Source organism: Callorhinchus milii, unplaced genomic scaffold (genome assembly GCF_018977255.1).
Source record: "Callorhinchus milii isolate IMCB2004 unplaced genomic scaffold, IMCB_Cmil_1.0 Scaffold1, whole genome shotgun sequence".
Taxonomy (NCBI): Eukaryota; Metazoa; Chordata; class Chondrichthyes; order Chimaeriformes; family Callorhinchidae; genus Callorhinchus; species Callorhinchus milii.
The window spans coordinates 121,479,817-121,500,642 of record NW_024704742.1 but is presented as its reverse complement, the minus strand read 5'-3'; the positions used below and the strand labels follow the sequence as shown (position 1 = coordinate 121,500,642).

At 40.3% G+C, this 20,826-nt stretch overlaps 1 protein-coding gene across 1 annotated transcript in view; it reads left to right on the top strand.

Moving 5' to 3' along the window:
* The window catches only part of ndufaf2 (NADH:ubiquinone oxidoreductase complex assembly factor 2), an 85,589-nt gene extending 77,022 nt beyond the window's left edge, over positions 1-8,567 (top strand). The window contains 1 exon segment of the mRNA NM_001292383.1: positions 8,183-8,567. Within this exon segment, the coding sequence (NP_001279312.1) occupies positions 8,183-8,437 (255 nt within the window). The 3' untranslated portion in view covers positions 8,438-8,567.
* Positions 8,568-20,826: the final 12,259 nt, after the last annotated feature.

Below are 20,826 nucleotides of genomic sequence, written 5' to 3'. Positions count from 1 at the left end.
CTATAGCCCTGTGGTAGCACTCTTGCCTCTGCGTCAATAATTCGTGGGTTCAACCCCCACGTCGGTACTGGGTATCACATAATCTAAGCAGACGCTCCAGTGCAGTGCTGGGGATGTGTTGCATTGTCCGAAGTGCCATCCTTTGGATGAAACATTAAATCAAAGTCTCGTCTGCCTGTTCAGATGTTAAAGATCTCATGGCACTATTCAAAAAGAGAAGGGAGTTTCTCCTGGTATCCTGGCTGACAAATTCCCCAAAATAAAATTAGCCACTTACTCCATTGCTGTTTGTGGGACATTGCTGTGCGCAAAATACACTCATTCCACTTTACAGTATATCCTTGGAAGCGCTTTGAGACACCTTGACCACACAATAAGGCGCAAGGATTATTGTTATGTTGCCTGCAATTGTGATCAAACATTCTGCATTCACTTTACCCAGCATTATCCACCATATCTTCCATGCACTCTGCTTTTATGTGCAGTATACTGTAGTACATTTTACCCGACTGTCTGATTTGAAAAGTTTACCGATTCTGACAGACACTAATGCTCGAAACCGCAGACACTGCAACTTTAATGTACACAATTGGGCTTTGCTATTCTGGCTGTCTCATATGTGTTCTGACAGAAAACAAGCAACTGACTTCAATTTAAGGGTTCCTCGTTGTGTGCAATTGGAAATAGGCTTCATTATTAATTTGGCAGGTATTCAAATAACTGAAGAGCTCTTAGTAAAAAGCTGTATTTGGGAGGAGTAACATTAAAGAGCCAGGGATTGTCCCTCAATTACAACAACCATTCAGGTTAATTTGTTGGTTGCTGCTACATTTTGAGGAAGGAACACTCTATTGTTAAGACTGACATATGCATACCAAAATAACCATTTTAATTAGTGTCTTATTATTCAAAAGCCCTGTACGTTGACACTGAAAGTTTGACAGTGGACTGATTGTTACATGCTTACTGCTGGCAAGCACCAGCACACAGTAGACCCTGCTTATTGGCCAAAACCCTTTAAGATGTGATTATCGCACTCTGTTCAAACATTTGGAAAATGAATTTGTTCTGCAATTGTACAGTGCTGAATAATAATGGTGATTAGGATAAATCAAGCTGCACAGATGGTGGTACTGTATACAAATAACACTGGTTTTGTTAGGGGGATTCTGCACTTTATGTTTACATCCAAAGATGCATGCATATGCTGCAAACCAAATAACGTGATTTGAATATCAGTACCATGTTCCTATTGTAGTGTAACTCTGGCTTCTGCTCTATAAAATAGAATTGAATAAGTGGGATTCATATCTCAACCCTAAGTGAACTGAGGATTTACTTCAGAGCATAAGGCACTTTGAGGTTTTACAGTGAAGCATATCCAAAGCTAGTATTTTTGAGAAAAAGCATATTCTTCACCAGTCTCTCAGCTACATGTATATAAATAATTATTATCTTGGGCCATCTGCTGATTTGATGCAGCTCTCGCCCTGTGGGAGACATTACGCTTCAATGTTTTGAATTTTTTCATCCTCCTTCACAAGCACTCACCAAAGTGTGTAAATGTACATGTACAGTGTTAATATTTCAACACGGTTAGCACTGCAAATCATTGTGTTTGTTCAAAATAAACAAAATGCCATGCACCACTCTTATTGCAATCTGCACCCACTACCAGAAGTGTAAATTCAGATATGCAAATATAACAGTTTGAGAATTATTTTGAAGAACATGACACAGCCCATTGATTTTGTTTTAGAAAAGCTCTCGTAGATATCAAATCGATGTGATTGAATCCCCATTGAGGTCTAATTGATGGGATATTTTGGGGCTGATTTGCAATATTTGATGTATCAGTTTTGACTTCTGGGATGTGAATATCAGAAACTATTCAATTTGCAAATCTGCTTATGCCCAATGCTGAAACTCGGATGGCCTATTTTCGAGCCTTGCAATTTCTGGCATTCTTGATAAGCTGCTTTGCAAATCTTGCAATTGTGCCAGTTGTAACAGCCCTAACTCTCACTGTGACAGAAATTTTACAAAACCTTCCAACTGTCCTAAAAAATAACTCAGCATCAAATTTGAAAAACAATAAAGGATGATTCCATTGAAATCTATATTGTTTTGGGTAAAGCGCAATATATGTATATATAAATATAGACTGTGTACCTGAACCATCATACACTTCATGTGAGGCCACAACAGCAGCATATGGCTTGACTGTAGCCTGATGCTAGTCTGGCTTGTCATTGTTAATGATTTACCAGAGCAACGGTCCCAACTGGAAAAGGGCAGGGTAGGGACAGTCTGCAGCACGCATGGTTTACTGTGATGCTCAGACAGTGGTATTAATTGCCATGGGCTTCTCCAGGTCTGTGGGAATTATTGTACTGAAACCGGGTCCCACATCAGTGATCACTGATGTCTCTTACCCAGATGTGGCTAAATTAACTGTCACAGAATTTCAACTGGGTGCGTCCTCATTTACCACGAGAATAAGATGACTTTTCAGAAGTATTGCACGTGTCTTCCATTTACTAAGCATATTTTAACTTCTTGATGTAGGAACCTTCAGACTGCTGAAGGATATATAATGGACAAAAAGTGGAATGGATTATTCCGTGATTCTATTGTGAAAATGCTCAGAAAGGAAAATGACAGCACAAATGGTAAAAAGTGCCTTAGGATAAAAATTGTATGTAATTCAGGAAACCCCATGCACATCATCTCAACTTGAAAGAACTCTACTTCCCTGAAAATGATCTCAGGTTGGAGCAGATTTCTCCCAAGTTACTTTTTTTCAGCTCTCAAACCATTTCCATTGCATTTTTTCTGTTTTAAGATCTTTTTGCAGTCAGCTTCCTCATTCAAGAGTGACATTTATAAAGTTTTTCCTCTAAATTAGAATTAGAATCCTTATTATTTAACATTTTGCATTTGCAAAGTTATCTGGGTAGTCATTGTTAGAAGTACAGAAGCAAATGCATGTTTGCCTAAAAATACACAGTCACAACTCTTTACACTGAAGTTCTGTGAAGAGCTTTGAGATGTTCCGATGATGTGATAAGGCATCACAAATAAAATTATTATTATTATTTAAACAGGTCTAACTGGCAGCATCGACATTCTTGGGAAAATGCAGGAACTGAGAAAGGTTTGCAGTCAATTTCATTTTCAATTAAATTTCAATTTTGCCCTTTTCTCACATTTAAACTTCCTGTAAAACTAAATTGGCCAAAAATTCCTCTCTGCCTGCTTGCACATTTTATCCATCACACTTGACTGAACGTTTTGTGGAATTCATTTTCTGTGAAAGTGCAAATTATTTTTACTATTTGTGCCTTTTTCCAGCATCTGTACATCTGATGGAGAATAAGATATACCGTAGTTCAAACCAATAATTTCACACATAATCTGAAATATTGTTTGGCAATATTTGAAAACATGTATTTAGTAGTTTATGAAGAATATTTGATAATATTGTGACTTTCTAGACCAGGTTAACTTTCTACTTATGTGATATACAACTTTTGCCTTTTGCTCAAGAACAGCCTCTACACAAGTATGATTTGAGTCACTCTCATATTTATATGTACATATAGAGAGACAATGCGTACATAATGCAGTATTTGTAAAAGCAACTAAGTAGGTGGGGAACGTGTGGTGAAAAGTGATCAAAGGTGTGAGATTCCATTCTTAATAATAATAATCCTTTCACAGTGAGAGGTGTCCCAAAGCGCTTCACATGATATATACTGTAAATTGGAGTGACTGTGTGTTTTTGTGTACTTGTTTGTAGAGAGCAACCACTTTTTATGTTTGAAGACAATTCAGAATGTCCTGCTACTACTTCACATACACTAATTGGAATATTTCATTTTTTTAATCAATTATAAATCAATCCTTTGAGAAGCTTATAACACTTTACTTATAATGCTTACCCATTTGTGGCCATATTTTATTGACAAACTCTTTGTCAAAAGTTTAATTGAACTTGTTGCTGACTAAATTCACTCCTTTGAAACCCCAAGGATGAAACTGGCTGAGTGTCAAAGCTGAGTCCATTTTTCTCACTTAATCATGTAACACTTAATTCCATAACCTAATTAATTTCGTAAACTCAAAAATCCCAATTTAACAACATAATAACACAAATAACAAATTGCTTTTACATAGCTCTTTTTGCATAGGGAGGACGTCTCAAGGCACTGGACAGTCGAGGGTTTGCACCTGAGCTGGGGGTTCGAGTCAGGATATTTATTTAAAGATTTAAAAATTTTATTTGAAGATTAAAAAATTGTTTGTTATTATCTCTGCAAACCTTACCAACTGAATTAAATATCCTTATATAGGTGGATTACTCATTTAAATAAAATGTTTGACCTACAGATTGATTCCCACATGTGCAGCTATCCATTTCACGTTTGGTTTCTTGATCTACCAAAGATCATAATCCCAATTGAATCAAGTGACCATCGAGAAGAAAAACCCTGTTTTGTCAGATGAAACTACATTGCTGAAGTAAACTGAGAATTCAAGTGTTTCATTGTCTCTGGCTTTTGTACTATTTCCCTTCCCTTCATTAGAAGGACCTCCACAAATACAGAAATGCAATTGTTTGTGGAAATGTGAGATAAAGCCCTCTTTCATTTCAATGACAATTACTGTACTTGGTTATATAAAAGTCTCTATCCCAGTGTCATGGATTTCAGGAATGTGAGGAGGTGTATCAGAAAATTATAATAACATGTCCTTGAACCTTTACATTACTTTATTAGTGCCCGTATTAATTGCGATACAGCACTTAAGGTGCAGACTTTCGCCCCATTTGTGTGTGATTTCAGTAGCAGTGCTACTTCCATGGCAACCTTAAGGGATAAAGAGTAAACTTGGATAAAGAAATCCTCTAAGTGCATAAGCCTTAATATCTTAGCCTCAAAGGAATACTGTGAGATAAGATTCCATAATGGCTGACAATGTATCCTGTTACAATGGAACCTGTATTTTGTTTAATATCTACTTATTTTATTTATTTGCTGCTGAGATTTTTTTTGATATAAATTGTCCACGGCAGAAAGCCTCTCGATTGGAGCTTTTTTTTTGCCGATTCCTGGCTTGCGATCTCAAGTGTTACCTCTGAGCACAACAACAACTTGCTTTCATTCCCCACCTCCGCAACATTGCCCGGCTCCTCCACTGTCTCTCACCCCAGGCTGCTGAGAAATTTGAAGAAATAAATAATAATATTCCTTGCATTTGATTTCGTACTTCCACATGTACATGGATGACACCCAACTCTACCTCTCTGCCTCCACCTTTGACTCCAGGACCACTGCTGTCCTGATAGAATGTCTGTCAGACATCAAGTCTGGATGAGAGCTAATTTTCTTCAGTTGAACGTCAACAAGATCGAGGCTCTCCTGATTGGCTCCCGTCAGCACCTCCTCACCTCAGGCACTGACAGCATCACCATCCATGGTTGCACACCCCACCTTGCTAAGCCAGTCGGGATCTTGGGGTCTTGTTTGACCCTCAACTATCCTTTCTAGCCCACATCTGCGCCATGACCCTGCCTTCCCCCACCTCTGCAACGTCGCCCGCCTCCGCCACTGTCTCACACCGCAGGCCACCGAAACCTTCATACACGCTTTCATTACATCGAGGCTCAACTATGCAAACTCACTGCTCGTCGGCCTCCCCAACTCCTCCCTCCATAGGCTGCAGATCATCCAGAACTCTGCAGCCCGTGTCCTCTCCCGCACTAGGCTCCGCGACCCTATCACCCCCATCCTCGCCCAACTCCACTGGCTTCCCATCACACAGAGCATATAGTTCAAGATACTGGTTCTCACCTTCAAAGCCCTCCACGGTCTTGCTCCCCCCGACCTCCTAACCTCCTACCACCGCTCCCTCCGCTCAGCAGGGCTTCGCCCTGCTTCACATCCCCCGCCTTGCTCACCCCACTATTGGCAGTGGATGTGACGGGCCAGCGGGCCTTTCTGCCACTCTGCCCCCACCCTCTGGAACTCCATCCCGCAATCCCTCCGTCTGGACCCTTCCCTTGCCACCTTCAAGACCCACCTCTTCGACCGTGCTTTCAATCTCCCTGCTTCCCACCCCTGCTCTCCACCCTCCCCCACCCCGACCCTCAGTTCGGGTCTGTCCAGCAGCTTGGGACGTCCTCCCGACGTGAAAGGCGCTATACAAATGGAATTTTGTTGTTGTATAAAAGCATTTGGCAGAATATATTGTAAAGTAGTGACTGTGTATTTTGTGGGTGATAATTAACAGAAAGTGATTCCTCTCAAAGGCATAAGTCTCTTGTATAGAATGAACACAAATAATCTTTACATAAATGATTGAGAGTAAATCCCACTATTTCATCCCTATAGCACTGCCCTCTGTGGCAGAGAATCGGTGGGTGTCCTACTTCCAGGTCTCTCAACACTGCTTTTATCTGACCACTAGGAGTCATCACTAGTTTGTGATCCATCATCGTCAATCTATAGTATTTCCCCAGAGGCATTTGGAGCAGCTTTGTGGACACCATGTTTATTGGAGGATAATAGTCACTAGATGGTCATTTCACTGCCATTTTGCACCCACGAAAATACACAGACATGACACTTTACAATATACTCTCTTAAGCACTTTGCAACATCTAAACGACGTGATAAGGTGCTACATGATAAGGTGTGGAGTCCTGTAGCTCAGTGGTTAGAGCACTTGCCTCTCAAGCGAGAGACCTGGGTTTGTTTCCCAGCAGGGCGAAACCTTGGGCAAGTTTTCTTATTCACACGCCTGATAATGATTCCTCAAGAAAAAAAATCACAATGATAACTTGATCACTTCAATCCATGACTGTTTGTGGGACACTGCTGTGCGCAATTTGGCTGCCGCATTTTGCTCACAAATATACAGTCAATTCACTTTACATTATATTCTGTGAATCGCTTTGAGACGTCTAGAAGACGTGAAAAGTGCTATATCAAATGCAAGGATTATTATTATTATTACCATCCCACAACAGGGCAGTTGATTGATGACCAGACATTGAAGATTCTGTGTCGCTACATGAGTACAATGTAGATTGTAAAAACTTGACTCTAATTTCCTCTTCTCTCTGTACCAGTGATATTGTACAAAAGAATGCCTATGATCTTCTAGTCTGTGCATAGTATTTCATGTATGAAACACAAAATGTAACAGTCGTTTGCCAAAACAGTTTCCTTAGGTTAATTTTTTTAAAAATCCATAATTTGTCTTTATACAATTTCAACCAGTGATGAGTTCAGATCCTAGTTTAATTTGCATTCACACTTATTGATAAGCTCATTTGTTGGCTGTCATTGCTTAGTCCCCAACAGGAGAACAGTGCACACTCAGGTCACCTACTCATAGGAATGATATTAACCAAGAGATGGTATAGATGCGAGCAACCATAATCTTCATGCCTGATGTCGCTACTTGAGCACAATGTAGATTTAAGTTCTGAGGAAAGTTAAAAGAAGTTGGGACTGTTCTCTTTGGAAGGGTGGCAGATTAGAGGTGACCTTATTGCAGTTTTGAAGATTATGAAGAGGTTTGAATGAATTTGATGCATGTGCACTGTTCACTAAACAAAATAATCCCAATAGAAAGGATGTAAGTTGAAAATTATGAAGTAAGGAGAGTTTTTAGGCAACCCAACAGTGACTTGAGGAATAAGTTACCAAGGAAGGGCAATGAAGCCATCTACAAATCAGTGCAGTCCTGGAAGACGAGGGTTTAAGGAAAATAATGAGAAGATGGATATCGTCAAAAAGAGATGGGTTATTCAACTTACGGTATTTCCTGTTCTAAAACATGAGATATGTATAACTGCCTCAGAGAAAGCTTTCTGAAGGGTTAGCCATGCCATTGATTTTGCTGTGGCTGTTGCAATGTTTATGGTCTGGATTATTGCACCTTTCTAGATGTTGAAAATTAGTTGTGAGGAGAGTATTTGGGGAGGAAGAGAAATACAGTCCCAGCAGTTTCTTCTCGGTGGTAAACTGGCTAATTGAACATCTCCAGTTTTATTCATTTGAATCCCAAGGTTTAAGAATTTTGAATCATCTAGAAAACATTGCTGCAAAACAAATCAATACAATGTTTTAAAACTTCTATTCATGTTTATTTCATTTGTGTATTTGCAAAGGAAATTCTGGCCAATGAAGAATATAGAAGAGTGATAAAAATGCGTGCCCAGGAAGTAGAGGAGAAGGAGAGACGTGCGCAAGAGAAGGGGTATGAGGAAGGACTTGTTGCTAAATCTGTTAAAACTCAAGTCAAAGGGCACGCCTCTGCTACATACTATGCAAAGGATGAACCGTCATCAGAACCCTCAAGCACAGCAAACACCTTCCAACCTGGGAGCTGGACACCATCAGAGAGCTCCAGCAAAAAACAATAATTGTTTTTGGCTCCTGTTTTAAAGGAGTTTTGTTGTGGGACTAACAGCTTGCAATCCAAGAATTTCTGCACACATATGCACACACAAGATGCCTTTGTTGTAATTGGGAATAAAGATTATTCTGAAAATTTCTAAATTGCTGGATTGATTTTTTTGAGAAATGTCCCACAATTTAACACTCCAAAGTGGTATAAATTGTTACATGTACATCAAGCACACATGCATTATAATGGAATAAACCTCTGAGTAGCAGTGAGTGTCCTAACTCGTCAGCCTGAGTCAGTATGGTCAGTTTTAACAACAACAACAAATCATATTTATATAGCGCCTTTCACATCAGGAGGATATTCCGATTATCACCCACTCACATGTATTATAAGCACAGTTCTCTGAACAGTGTTGTTTAATTTTCCAATGGGTCTGCAAGTGTGGTTGGAAAGAATGGCATCATGTGAAACATCCTTAAATGAACAGGAAAAAAAATGGAAGACATTTATTTGATTGTCTTTTTTTTTAAAAAAAGACATCCAGGAAGTGAACACATTTTGGTGAAAATTTAATCCTCCTCATTACTGATTGGGGGGTGGGGGAGAGAGGAATCTTTGCAGGGACTTGCTGCAAGGCACAAGGCACAAACTGGGCTTGTAATATAAATTGCATTATATGATTTTTTCTCTTTATGCTAACTTATTCTGAAAGTTTTTCTCAGCTAGTTGTTATTCCAGCTAGTATGAACAGTATGTACCTACCCATTTGTTGCCAGCAATTGTGGGTGAATAATTGAGAGCTTCTAGTTCAGGAGCACCACAGTTATTTTCAACTTCTCCTCAGCCCCAATGAAATGACATTAACTAACTGGGGGGAGACATAAGCTGGACAAAAACTGTGAGTGATATAATCTTCTATTTAGAATACAAGCACTTCTGTTAGTAGAAATGAAATTTGTGGTAATTCATCATAAAATGAATGTGTTGCGTCCTTACCAATATGGTTCAGGTCCTTAAAATAGCTAAGATTGTATTTATATCAACTGAATGACAGTCATAAAGCATTCTTAGGAAAGCATAAAGTTCTGTACTAACAGTGGAGTTTTGTGTTATCAATAATGAATAATTCCTGTTTGCTATTGATGGTAATTTTGAATGTGTTTTTATTATTGAGCAGGGGATTCAAAAGTACATTTGCAGGAACCCGTTACCATGGTTAACAGTTACAGTTCTGCAGTTCCTGTTACTGAGAACCCACAGAAGCAGCATCTGTTTGCCAGTTCTGGAGTGTGCAATTTCTCTGGAGAATACAGGACAGGGTGGCAGAATTAATTTTGTGATTTATAGTCTAAGTTGGTCGCCACAATTTAATTTGTTCTTTTAATCTCCCTTATCAACTTTTTTTACTGTGCAACTTGCTCTGCAATCAAACTCCTTGTGCTATCCTCATCATCATAGGAAGGTTTCTACCTATTAATTCAATTTTGACTTTGTTCCACATTTGTATCTCTAATATTGTAAAGAGAACTCCAAATTCCTGAATTATTGTATTCAAAATCTACAAATATTTTTAAATAAACCAAAATTTTATGTAAACTTTTATTGCAAATCTATGTATATCCATTTTTTGTAATTTGGAAGACTGAACCTGTAAACATATGACAAATGTGGTAGTCTGTAAATCCAAATAAAAGTGGTTTAGCTGTTGATTTTGTTGATAAAAATTTTCAAGTAATGGTTTCCTATTGCATGAAATACTTGGAAAGCGTAGGACAAGAGAGGGCTATTTAACTTAACAATCCCGCACCCTTCATGGTCAATGTAAAACCTATCCTATCGGGCTCCCCATCTACACACTGTATCTCTCAATGGAAAAATCTAACCAGATACTTCCTGATCCCAAAGGTACTGAAACAATAATTCCAGAAATTCATCCTAGCTATCTTTATTGTTCATTACTGGCTTCCTTCTCTCCACAGGCGGTCCTGTATCACTGCCACCCTAACATCACAGAAACCAATGTGACTGTGGAGTAATTACAGTCTGCACTAACCCTTTATTCTCCAATACTGTTCAAAAGCATTATTTATCAAAGCTTATATCGATATGCATAACTTTTGCATTTGATATGGCGTCCCATATTGGGAGGACGTCTCAAAGTGCTTCACAGGTAAAGTTAAGAGAATTACTATTGAAGGCAAGCCTGTCAAGGATTGGATAGAATGATTGTCACATTGCCTTTATCTCCATTCTATCTATAATAGATCACATATTACTTATTTGGAGGTGGAAGAAGCAACTGCAGGTACTTAGGTATCTGCTGGCAGAGAATCACAACACCATGCCTCTATTTCAAGGCCCACCTAGCAATTTTGCAGGCAACAATCAGCACACTGTATGCAGAGGGCATTTGTTTCCTTTAAACCAGCAAGATTTTCTTCATTTTTATATAACATTCACATAAGCCAGGGAGTTAATCGCAATCAAAAAGTGCTTTATTCTCTGAATGTAAGGTTTATGAAATGCTTGGAGCTACCCAGATCCTCTCTCTTTAGGAAGCTTGAGTTGGACAGTGCATTAGCTGGTGAGTAACAGGCTGTGAGCTGCAGACATGAGTGAGCCCCTCATTCTCAATCCATGTTCAGAGGTTATAATAAGCAATGCCAAGCAAACAGAAGAATTATGGAACGTACATTGGCACATTCTCAGATGTATTTTTCTGGCTAAGGTGTTGGGTTACAGCATAACTAACCAGATCTCATGACACAGTGTAACATTAACACTTTGTAATGTTAACCTTTCAAGTGGAAAGTTGTTTGAGAATTACAGGATATTGCTGCCAAGGGTTAGAAAAACTGCACAATGTATTCTAAGGTCAAGTCATGACTTTTATAAAAAGTATTTTCCTCTTAAACACGGAATGAATTTTGAGATGCCACTGAGGAATAGAAAGTAGTTTGTGTTGTATAACATTACTTACATTAACTATTGCTCTTTATCACAATGAAACATCTCAAAGTGTTTCACATGATGAGTTGCACTGAAATGTGTTACATAGGTCAATGTGGCAGCAATATTCCATAAACAATGAATTAATTTTAGTGAAGTTTGGATGAGGGGGTAATATTGACCAGGACAATAGGGAAAACTTCTTCAAACTAGTGTAATGGAATATTCAAGACAGACAAATCTTTGGCATGTGTCATCCAATTGACAGAAGTTACAAGAGTCATGAATGACTGAATGTCAACTGAGGAATAATTTTAAATCCTAGTATGGAGCTTTAAATTGTTACCAATTTAGTCAAGCTGACACATATCTGCTGTGTAATAATTGGTATGTTTTCTGGAAGTATGATGTGGATAAAAAGTGACAAGACTTGAAGATGCTGATTGAAATGAAATAGAACACAAGAGCAGTCAATCCACTAGTCTGAGCAAAAACGTTTTTAAAACTGAAATGTACTTCGTACAACTATGCAGCATTAAAAGTATTCTTTTAGGAAGCCGGGTGAGAGTTCATTTTGTGTAAATGTTTTTTTTATTTCATTGCTAGGGCTGGGTTGGTGAAAAATTGTCACCAAGAATATCATGTTGAAATATTTGAGTAGGTCACATAATAAACTAAAAGGACACCTTGTCAAATAATTTACAATTTATAACACTGCATTGAAAGATTTTGGAACTGAGGTAAGAAGTCAATCCAGGGGAGCTGGTAGTTCAATTGATCAGTATGTTTGGCAATATGGTGAGTAGAACTCCAGGTTTGGTAATCACACTGAGTGTTTTCTGTCAATACAATAATTATACAGAGATGAATACAGTATTATAATACCATATTTGCAGCACAAGTGGTCTGTCCCCCTCCAAAGCTGCCTTTGTCCACCATAAGACTGATTATTTTTCTCCCTCACCATTAAGGGCCAGGGCAATTGAGCCAGTTTATATGGTGAGTGTGATGGGCCAGAGTGGGATGTAGGTTTACCCCACACTTCCCAGTATCATATTCTCCAATCTCAGCTAGACTGTCTGTAAAGATGGCAAGTCTGGACAATATCTTTCGCAGCAAGTGGCTTCTCCTCCAGCCCCTGCAACGTCTCGTGCGGTGTTCCTCAGGGCTCTGTCCTCGGTCTCCTCCTCTTCACCCTCTACATGCTCCCCCTTGGTGACATCATCCGCGGACATGGGGTAAATTTCCACATGTATGCGGATGACACCCAACTCTATCTCTCTGCCTCCACCCTGAACTCCAGGACTACTGAGGTCCTGACCGACTGCCTGCCCGACATCAAGTCCTGGACGAGGGACAACTTTCTCCAACTCAACGTAAGCAAGACCGAAGCCCTCCTGATTGACTCACACCAGCGCCTCCACATCTGGGGCGCTGGCAGCATCAGCCTCCACGGCTGCACACTCAACCTCACTAAGCCAGTCAGGAACCTGGGTGTCTTGTTTGACCCTGAACTGTCCTTTCTCCCCCACATCAGCACCATGACCGGCACTGCCTACCACCACCTCCGCAACATTGCCAGACTCCACCACTGCCTCACCCCTCAGGCTGCCGAAACCCTCACCCACGCATTTGTCACATCAAGGCTCGATTATGGAAATTCCCTCCTCATCAGCATTCTCAACTCTTTCCTTCCCTTCATAAGCTGCAGATCATCCAAAACTCTGCAGCTTGTGTACTCTCGCGCACCAGGCTCCGCAACCCCATCACTCCCACTCTCGCCCGACTCCACTGGCTTCCCATCTGGCGCTATAAATGTAATGTTGTTTCACCATATTTCCCTCATTTTCTCAGGAAGGTCAAGATTCAGTTAGTTGATTTGAGCTAATGTCAACCAACCTTAGGGAAGCTACACTTAACCTCAGTAAGTCTGTCCTAGAGAGAGGGAGGGGCAAATGAGCTAAAATTCCTGCTCCCAATCAATATTCAGTAACTTCTGCTGGAATGTGTGAGTTGCGCAAGGACAAGACCAAGTTTGGCTAAGGTGATCTCGTTCAATAGCCTGTCAACACTCACTAATTAGGCTCACACACTGTATCAAGATGGGTGAACAGCAACCAATGCCTGTGGAATACCCCAGCATGATTCAACATATTCAGTGAAAAGGAAATTACAGTATTTTATTGTTAAAAGAGTTTCCCTAAAAATGGAATATTGGAGGGCAAATCAAGACACTCCTACAGACCTGTTATCAAACTCAAACACATCCTTAGGAGAGTTCTTATGACCACGCATGAGAAAAGGTTATGGAGCAGGGATGAGAGAAAGGAAAGAGATTGGTTTGGATGAAGAAGGCCCTTCGGCCCATCTGATCTTATCTCTCCGGAATAAAACAACAACAAATTGCATTTATGTAGCACCTTTCACATAGGGAGGACATCCCAAACACTGGACAGTCAAGAGTTTGCCCTAAGCTGGAGGTTGGAATCAAGAGGGGTGGAGAGCAATGAAGATGAAGGTGAGAGGCTGACCACAGGCATGGTTAAAACGGAAGATTTTGAGACAGGCTTTGTAGGAGCCAAGGGAGGGGCGAGGCAAAGGGTTTCTGGGATGGGTTTCCAGAGGGTACGGGCAGAAAAGCCGAAGTCCCAACATGAGACAGGCATAGGAGGGGACATGGAGCAGGCTAGTGCCTGCTGAATGGAGGCAGTGGGCAGGCCATCCTCCCAACACAGTGTCAAGCTGTTTTTTAAATGCGTCCAGTGTACTGGACTAATCCCTTCCTGGCAATGTGTTCCAATCAATAATTACCCTCTGGGAAAAGCAAAACGTATTGGTATCAGTCCTAGAATTGCCTTTTGCAACCTTAAACCCGCATTCTCCTGTTATACAGCCACGGCGATCCTAAAATGTTGCACTTCGGTTTACTTTTTCAATTCCATTTAAAATGTTATATATCTCTGTGGGATCTATGAGAATTCACATGAGGTGAATACTTTTGTCGACAACCATGGCATCTATTTTGCCCTTAGCAAAGTCCAGCAGAGAGAACTTGCTTTGTATCATTTTGATTGTTTTTATCTCAACTCAATATTTTTTGGTAACATTGATCAATGAATGTGAGACAACTAAAACTTAAAATGGCAATTTGATATTTGTTGCAATAAATCTTATTTCTGATTCCATCATCAGATCAGGGATAGCTCAATCATTATCAGCTGTCACAGTGCAAGCGCTTTATCGGGATACTCTGCAATACAGTATTACAAATATTGTCATGGGGAATGCCAGGAATTTACACTAATCTAGGCGGTTAATGCAGTTAGAAGCAATTAACCTAATGATTTCAGCAGATACACAACAACTTGTGCCATCTAAACTGCAGTCATCTGATTGAATTTCCTGTTAATTTGTGATTTGAAAAACTAATAGTATTATGCCGCTGATTACAATTAAATCAGTTAATGTCTGTTCTGTGTTGCTTTGCAGAGTTTTTCTTGCCATGATTTTCATGCTGAAGGTGAGCTTAAAGTACATAAGCATCTGGGGTTCTCTTTGGAGCTAACATCAAGATGATATGCCTGGTAATGCAATATCAGAATTGTCATTCATCTGTGGTTGTCTCAGTCGTCCAGTTCCTGAACCAGGCATGTCTGAAGTACTCCAAGGTCCTGTTGATGGCAGACCAGCCTGCCTCATTAACAAGACTTGGAGGAGCAGACCATTCACTCAGCTCCTGTTAACCCTGCAAGCCAAATCCGTAGTAGGTAGGAAGGGAACTAGCAAGAGGCTTGACAATAGCTGAAAGTTTTAGCTGGGTAAACTCCAACAGTACTGTATCACCAATGCACACTCTAAGGTCCCCTAGGTTTGACTCTTGCCAACTTGCACAAATTAACTCTCCAGGAAGAGAGTGTCAGCAAGGAGCATCCCTTCGAAAACAGAGTGCACCTTCCATCAGATAAACAGACAACATTGTTGTGAATGTTTTTTCTTTATAAAGGCTTGGTTAAGAGCCAAGATCCAGGAATATAGGGAATCAGACCACTATTTTTCTTTATAACTTGTTTATTCTTTAACATGCCTTACAATTCTCTATTTGTAAACATGCCATATTTAACTCTTTTATTCTCTTTAACATACCTCCTTTGTATTTCTTCTAAACATTAACAATACTTTGTATTTCTTTACTCTTTAACAATACTACTTTAGTATTTCTTTAAACGGTTTGTACATATCTATACTTCAACCTATTTCTTATCTAAAGTAATCATAAGTCTCCTCCTCACTTACCTACAGTAAGTCAAATAAGGAAGGTGACTGTAGGCACGATTGAAGAGGCACAAATCCACAGAGATAGGGAGGTGCAAGCGGGTTTCTTGATTGGGGAGAAACCGTTGAGAATTACAATTTGGAGAGGGGCAGTCCCAGAAGCCATCCGCAAACAAGGGCAGGGAATCCTCTCAAACATGGTGGTAGGTTTACACATGATCAGAAACCTAGCTGATCAAATAGCATTTCTGTTTATCAGTGTTTTCATTAATCACTCCCAGCTCAGTATAGCACGGATAAATCTTTTTTCACTGTTTCAATAATGTCCCAGCCTCAGTAAAGTCCTTCCCTCCCCAAATTGCCCCTATTGAGCCATTTCACATCCCACCACAGACTCTCTCTTGACATTACTAAGTTAATGGTAACAGTGAGCAGATTTAGCGTAGTGAACTTTCGACTGATAATAATTGGATTGAGACTGATGAAATTTAATTCACTTCATTCCTTTACAGCCAGAAAGTCTTAACCCATCTATCTAGATTTTATTTTATATCCAAAAGTGAAATGTCTTCTAATCTATTTTTCCACTCAATCTCCTGTCTCAGTTCAGTCTCATAACCATTATGCAAACTGTCCCCAAAGGTTTGACAATAATTCTGAATGTATATGAATATTGCACAATATTAAAATTCTGGCCTTGAGGACAATTAGATTTTTTGTTTCTCCACAATAAGTACCGTCTGTCCGTCACCAACAAATTGTCAATATTTTGCTGTTTCACCTTCAAAGCTCTCCACGGTCTTGCTCCTCTGTAGTTCTATGACCTCTTAACCTCCTACCAACCTGTTCACTCCCTCCGCTCCGCCTGCTTCACGTCTCCCGCGTTGCCCGCCCCACCATTGCCGGGCAGGCCTTCAGCTTCTCCAGTCCCACGCTATGGAAATCCATCTTGCAGTTCCTCTGCCTCGCCCCCTCCCTTGTCTCCTTCAAGACCTGACTCAAGGCCCTCCTCTTCGACTGTGCCTTGAGTTACTCTTCTACCCCTACCCTCCCCACCCTCTTACCTCTCCTGATCACAACCACCAGCTCAGGTGCAGATCCGACTGTCCAGCATCTTGGGACATCCTCCTGACATGAAAGGCACTATACAGATGTAATTTGTTGTTGTTTGCCTTGCAACCTCGTCAATGTTTTTTTTACAAACAGCATCCAAGCTCTCCCTAATGGTCTAGATCGCATACCAATATCTTATGATCAGTCAGAATAAGGATAGTCTTCAAAATTATTTTGGGAGGCAAGTGGTTTATATATTATATGACATAACAAAAGGAGGTAAATGTAAGGAAGTGTCTCATTAAATTGACTGATGATTTTGACAGTGACAAACAGCAATGGTTAAATGGCTTCTTCAATCCTGAAGGTTTTAGAATTTATGCAGTTCAACCTCAGTGTGGGAATCTCAACAAAACTCACTACTTAAACCATTTCAGTCTGTTTTCATTTGGACTTGATGGCAGCCAAAATCCCGAACTTACTTATGAGAACGCCACACTAATGAGGGTGAAATAGATCAATATATTGTCTGCCTGTAAGGGTACGTTTCTACTGTCTTGGCTCGATTACGGAAACTCCTTCCTCATCGGCCTTCTCAACTCTTCCCTTCACAAAAACTGCAGCTCATGTACTCTAGCGCACCAGACTCCGTAACCCCATCACTCCCATCCTCGCCCGACTCTACTGGCTCCCCATCCCCCAGAGAATCAAGTTCAAGATCCTCGTCCTCACTTTCAAGGCCATTTATGGCCTTGCCCCCTCCTACCTCTCTCTGACCTGCTGACTGCCTACCAACACTCCCTCCATTCAGCGGGCTCCGGTCTGCTCCATGTCTCCCGCCCGACCCGTCCTACCATCGGTGGCCGGGCTTTCAGCCTCCCTGGCCTCACACTCTGGAACTCCATCCCCCAATCCCTTAGCCTCACCTCCTCCCTTGCCTCCTCCAAAGCCAGTCTGAAGACCCTTCTCTTTGATCATGCCTTTGGTCGCCCTCTCATCTCTCTGCCTTCCCTCACCCTTACATCACCCCTCCCCCATGCTCGGGCCCCGACACCTGACTGTTCAGCGCTTTGGGACGTCCTCCCGACGTGAAAGGCGCTCTATAAATGTAATTGTGTTGTTATTGTTGTCTTGGTTCCCTGCAACAAATTTAGAGACCCTCAAAGAACTAATTCGCAACATCATAAAATTCACAGCATTTTTATTTACTTAACTTTTCAAGTTCTACTAATTTAATGAGCCGGCCCATGTTCTGACAGTACAAAAGGGCTGGTTTGGTTTTGACTAGTACTGCTCTACTAGTACACTGCCATCTTTTCCCATGTATCCACAAACTCTTGCCTCGACACCAATATATCAACAATGATCAAATCCAGGTCTTCCTTCAGTGGGCAAATCAGCTGTCCCATTGCGCAAAGCACCCTGTAAAGTAGATCAAGTATTTTGCAAACCAATCAAAAGCAAGAGCTTACATTTTCCGCTGCAGTAGCTGAAAAATGGTAACGTCACAATGAGTTAGAATTTCAGTCACTACCTCCACCAAGCTTCTCCCATCATTACATTTATATAATGACATGTGAGCCCAATATTCTACTTTGAATTCTGCACTGAGCAATGCAATCCGTTACCGTCATATTACTCTTTACATGTCCACCAATGAATTATTAAAAAAGTGAATAGCATTATTTTCATTAAGCAACAGATACAGCTTTTAATATTACCCCATCAATTTGGCCAGAATACTCTGGCAACTTTTAAAGCAACATCTATAGAGTGACCGTCCAGGGTTTAAACTGTACATTTTGCTGTTTTGCGGAACTGAGTTTAGGGCAGGGCGATGAAATTTAGGTCAACGTTCTCTCAAGAGTTTAAATGTTTCACGTGAAGCCCATGGGAAGGTAGATTGTACATGACTCTGGAACACTCTCCCTCAATCCCTCCGCCTTGCCCCCTCTCTCCTTTTTCAAGTCCAGTCTGAAAACTTTCCTCTTCTACTACCGCCCATCCCGGTTCAGAGTCAGGCTCCGTCACTGTTAAGCACTCTGAGACACTAGCCTGCATGGAGGGCATTATATAAGTGCAAGTTGTTATGGTTGACTCTTACTGGGAGCTGGGGTGATTTTCATGAGATGAGTATAGCCACTCCTAGATGAGAAATTTGAGCACGACGGAAAAGGATCTTATCTAGAGACGGCTAAGGTTTTCATGGTCCCTTGGGTGCATGGGGCATGGAACATATTGCACATGGTTGATATTTTATCAAAGCCAATTGTAGGTTGGCTTAAACATCTTATGTAGGTGGTTAAATTTTGCGTTAATATATGTGTGAGTCCATAAAACAGCATAGAATCTAGCCACATTAAGCCACGGAGGAAATGAATAATTCCCAGGTTAGAAGATACATTTTTGCTAGACACTGGCATCATCTCAACCAGTCAAGAGTACAGTTGTATTGTGTTTAATGACCAAAAAACAATTGTAATTTGAAAATATTTGGCAAAAGGGCACCCACACTTCCAAAGAGCTGAATATTGCACCAACTCAAGTAAATCATTGGATAAGGGAACCTGCTTTCTGTTGTACTTGGCACAATTAAAAATCATAAATTTCCAACATATGAAGAACCATGTGGAAGACTTTAAATTGTATCTAATTTAATAGATAGCAGATGGATAAACTGGTGGGCTTCCAGTTATTCTCCTCTGGCATCATTATTTATGGAATTCTCAAGATTCTACATCCATATGAGACTCAAAGACCATGCGTTTCCATCTAACCTTAAAAATAGCCGCCTGCATGTCGAAGGATAGCACCTTTGACATTGCAGCACTCTCCCAGCACTAGGCTGGAGTATCATCCTAGCCTACAAGTTCAAAGTCTTGAGGTGGGGCTTGCAACCACAACCTCCTGACAGAGGCGAGAATGCTACTGCTTCAGCAAGGCTGAACATTGATTTAGTACATCAAGAACAACAAATTACAGTAGGCTGTTTTGTAGAATGCTCACCATGAAGTTTAAAACAATACTGTTGCTATTGAGGTCTGTTGATGTAAAATAAAATAGCATTTCACTATGAAATAAACTGTCTGTACACTTTATAGTAAATCCTGTCATCCTCCACAAACAAAAGGCCCATTATCAAATGCAAAGATTATTATAATAGTAATATATTTAGTTGTGTCCCACAATTTCCTGATTTCAGTCAGACGATATGGGGCAACATTTCCTCTGAAGAATGGAAAATCTGAGGATTTGCGCACCTCCCAGCGATCAGGCCTAAACCATGTTTTCTTTGAGGGGGGGGGAAGAATTAAAAAAAGAATCAAAATATAAGAAACCACTTATTATTTTTACACTTTTATCTAAAACATTAATTCTTCAACCTGGCATCCAATACACACCTTCAATGCGTTACTCGTACTGACAAAAGCCTAAAAATAGGCTACTAAAAATGTGGCCATGACACAAGCAGAAGCGTGAACGGTTTACTATTTGGAAGCGTGAACGGTTTACTATTTGTTTCACAAGGTTTTGTATCCAAACATCCTTTTCCTTTGCTTAAACCACATGATCACAGCTTTAACCATCTTAATATAAAACACTTGTTCAACAATAATAATATAATGAACTAAAGAGCATTATCAGAGCTTAAGAGATATAGCAGCACACACTTAAATAGTTTCAGTGTAATTTGTTCATCCAATAATTTTGGCATGTTGACACAGGCAGTACAAATATCAGTTAAGAGAAAAATGTTGAAGACAGAATTGCGCAATGTGACAAGCCAATTGTATTTACCACACAATTATCCTATATTTTATTTACACTGTCATCTAAACATGTCAACTTATCCTGGATAGAAACCCTAGAGCTATGGAAGTTGAAGGCTACAATGCCTACTAGCTGATCTCATTCTGACTTTGTATATTGTCAACAAGGCAAAGGTGTTCCAGCAGCTTACGCACTTCCTGAGTTCCAGCAATAAAATAGTGCATCCCTTCAAATATTGAAAGCTGAAAAAAAAAAACTATGAACATGCATGTGGACAATGCATCTCTTGAACATCTATCAATCTGAGCAAGCAATCTGCAAAGTGTGCATGGAACAGGGGAAAACACAAGATGCACC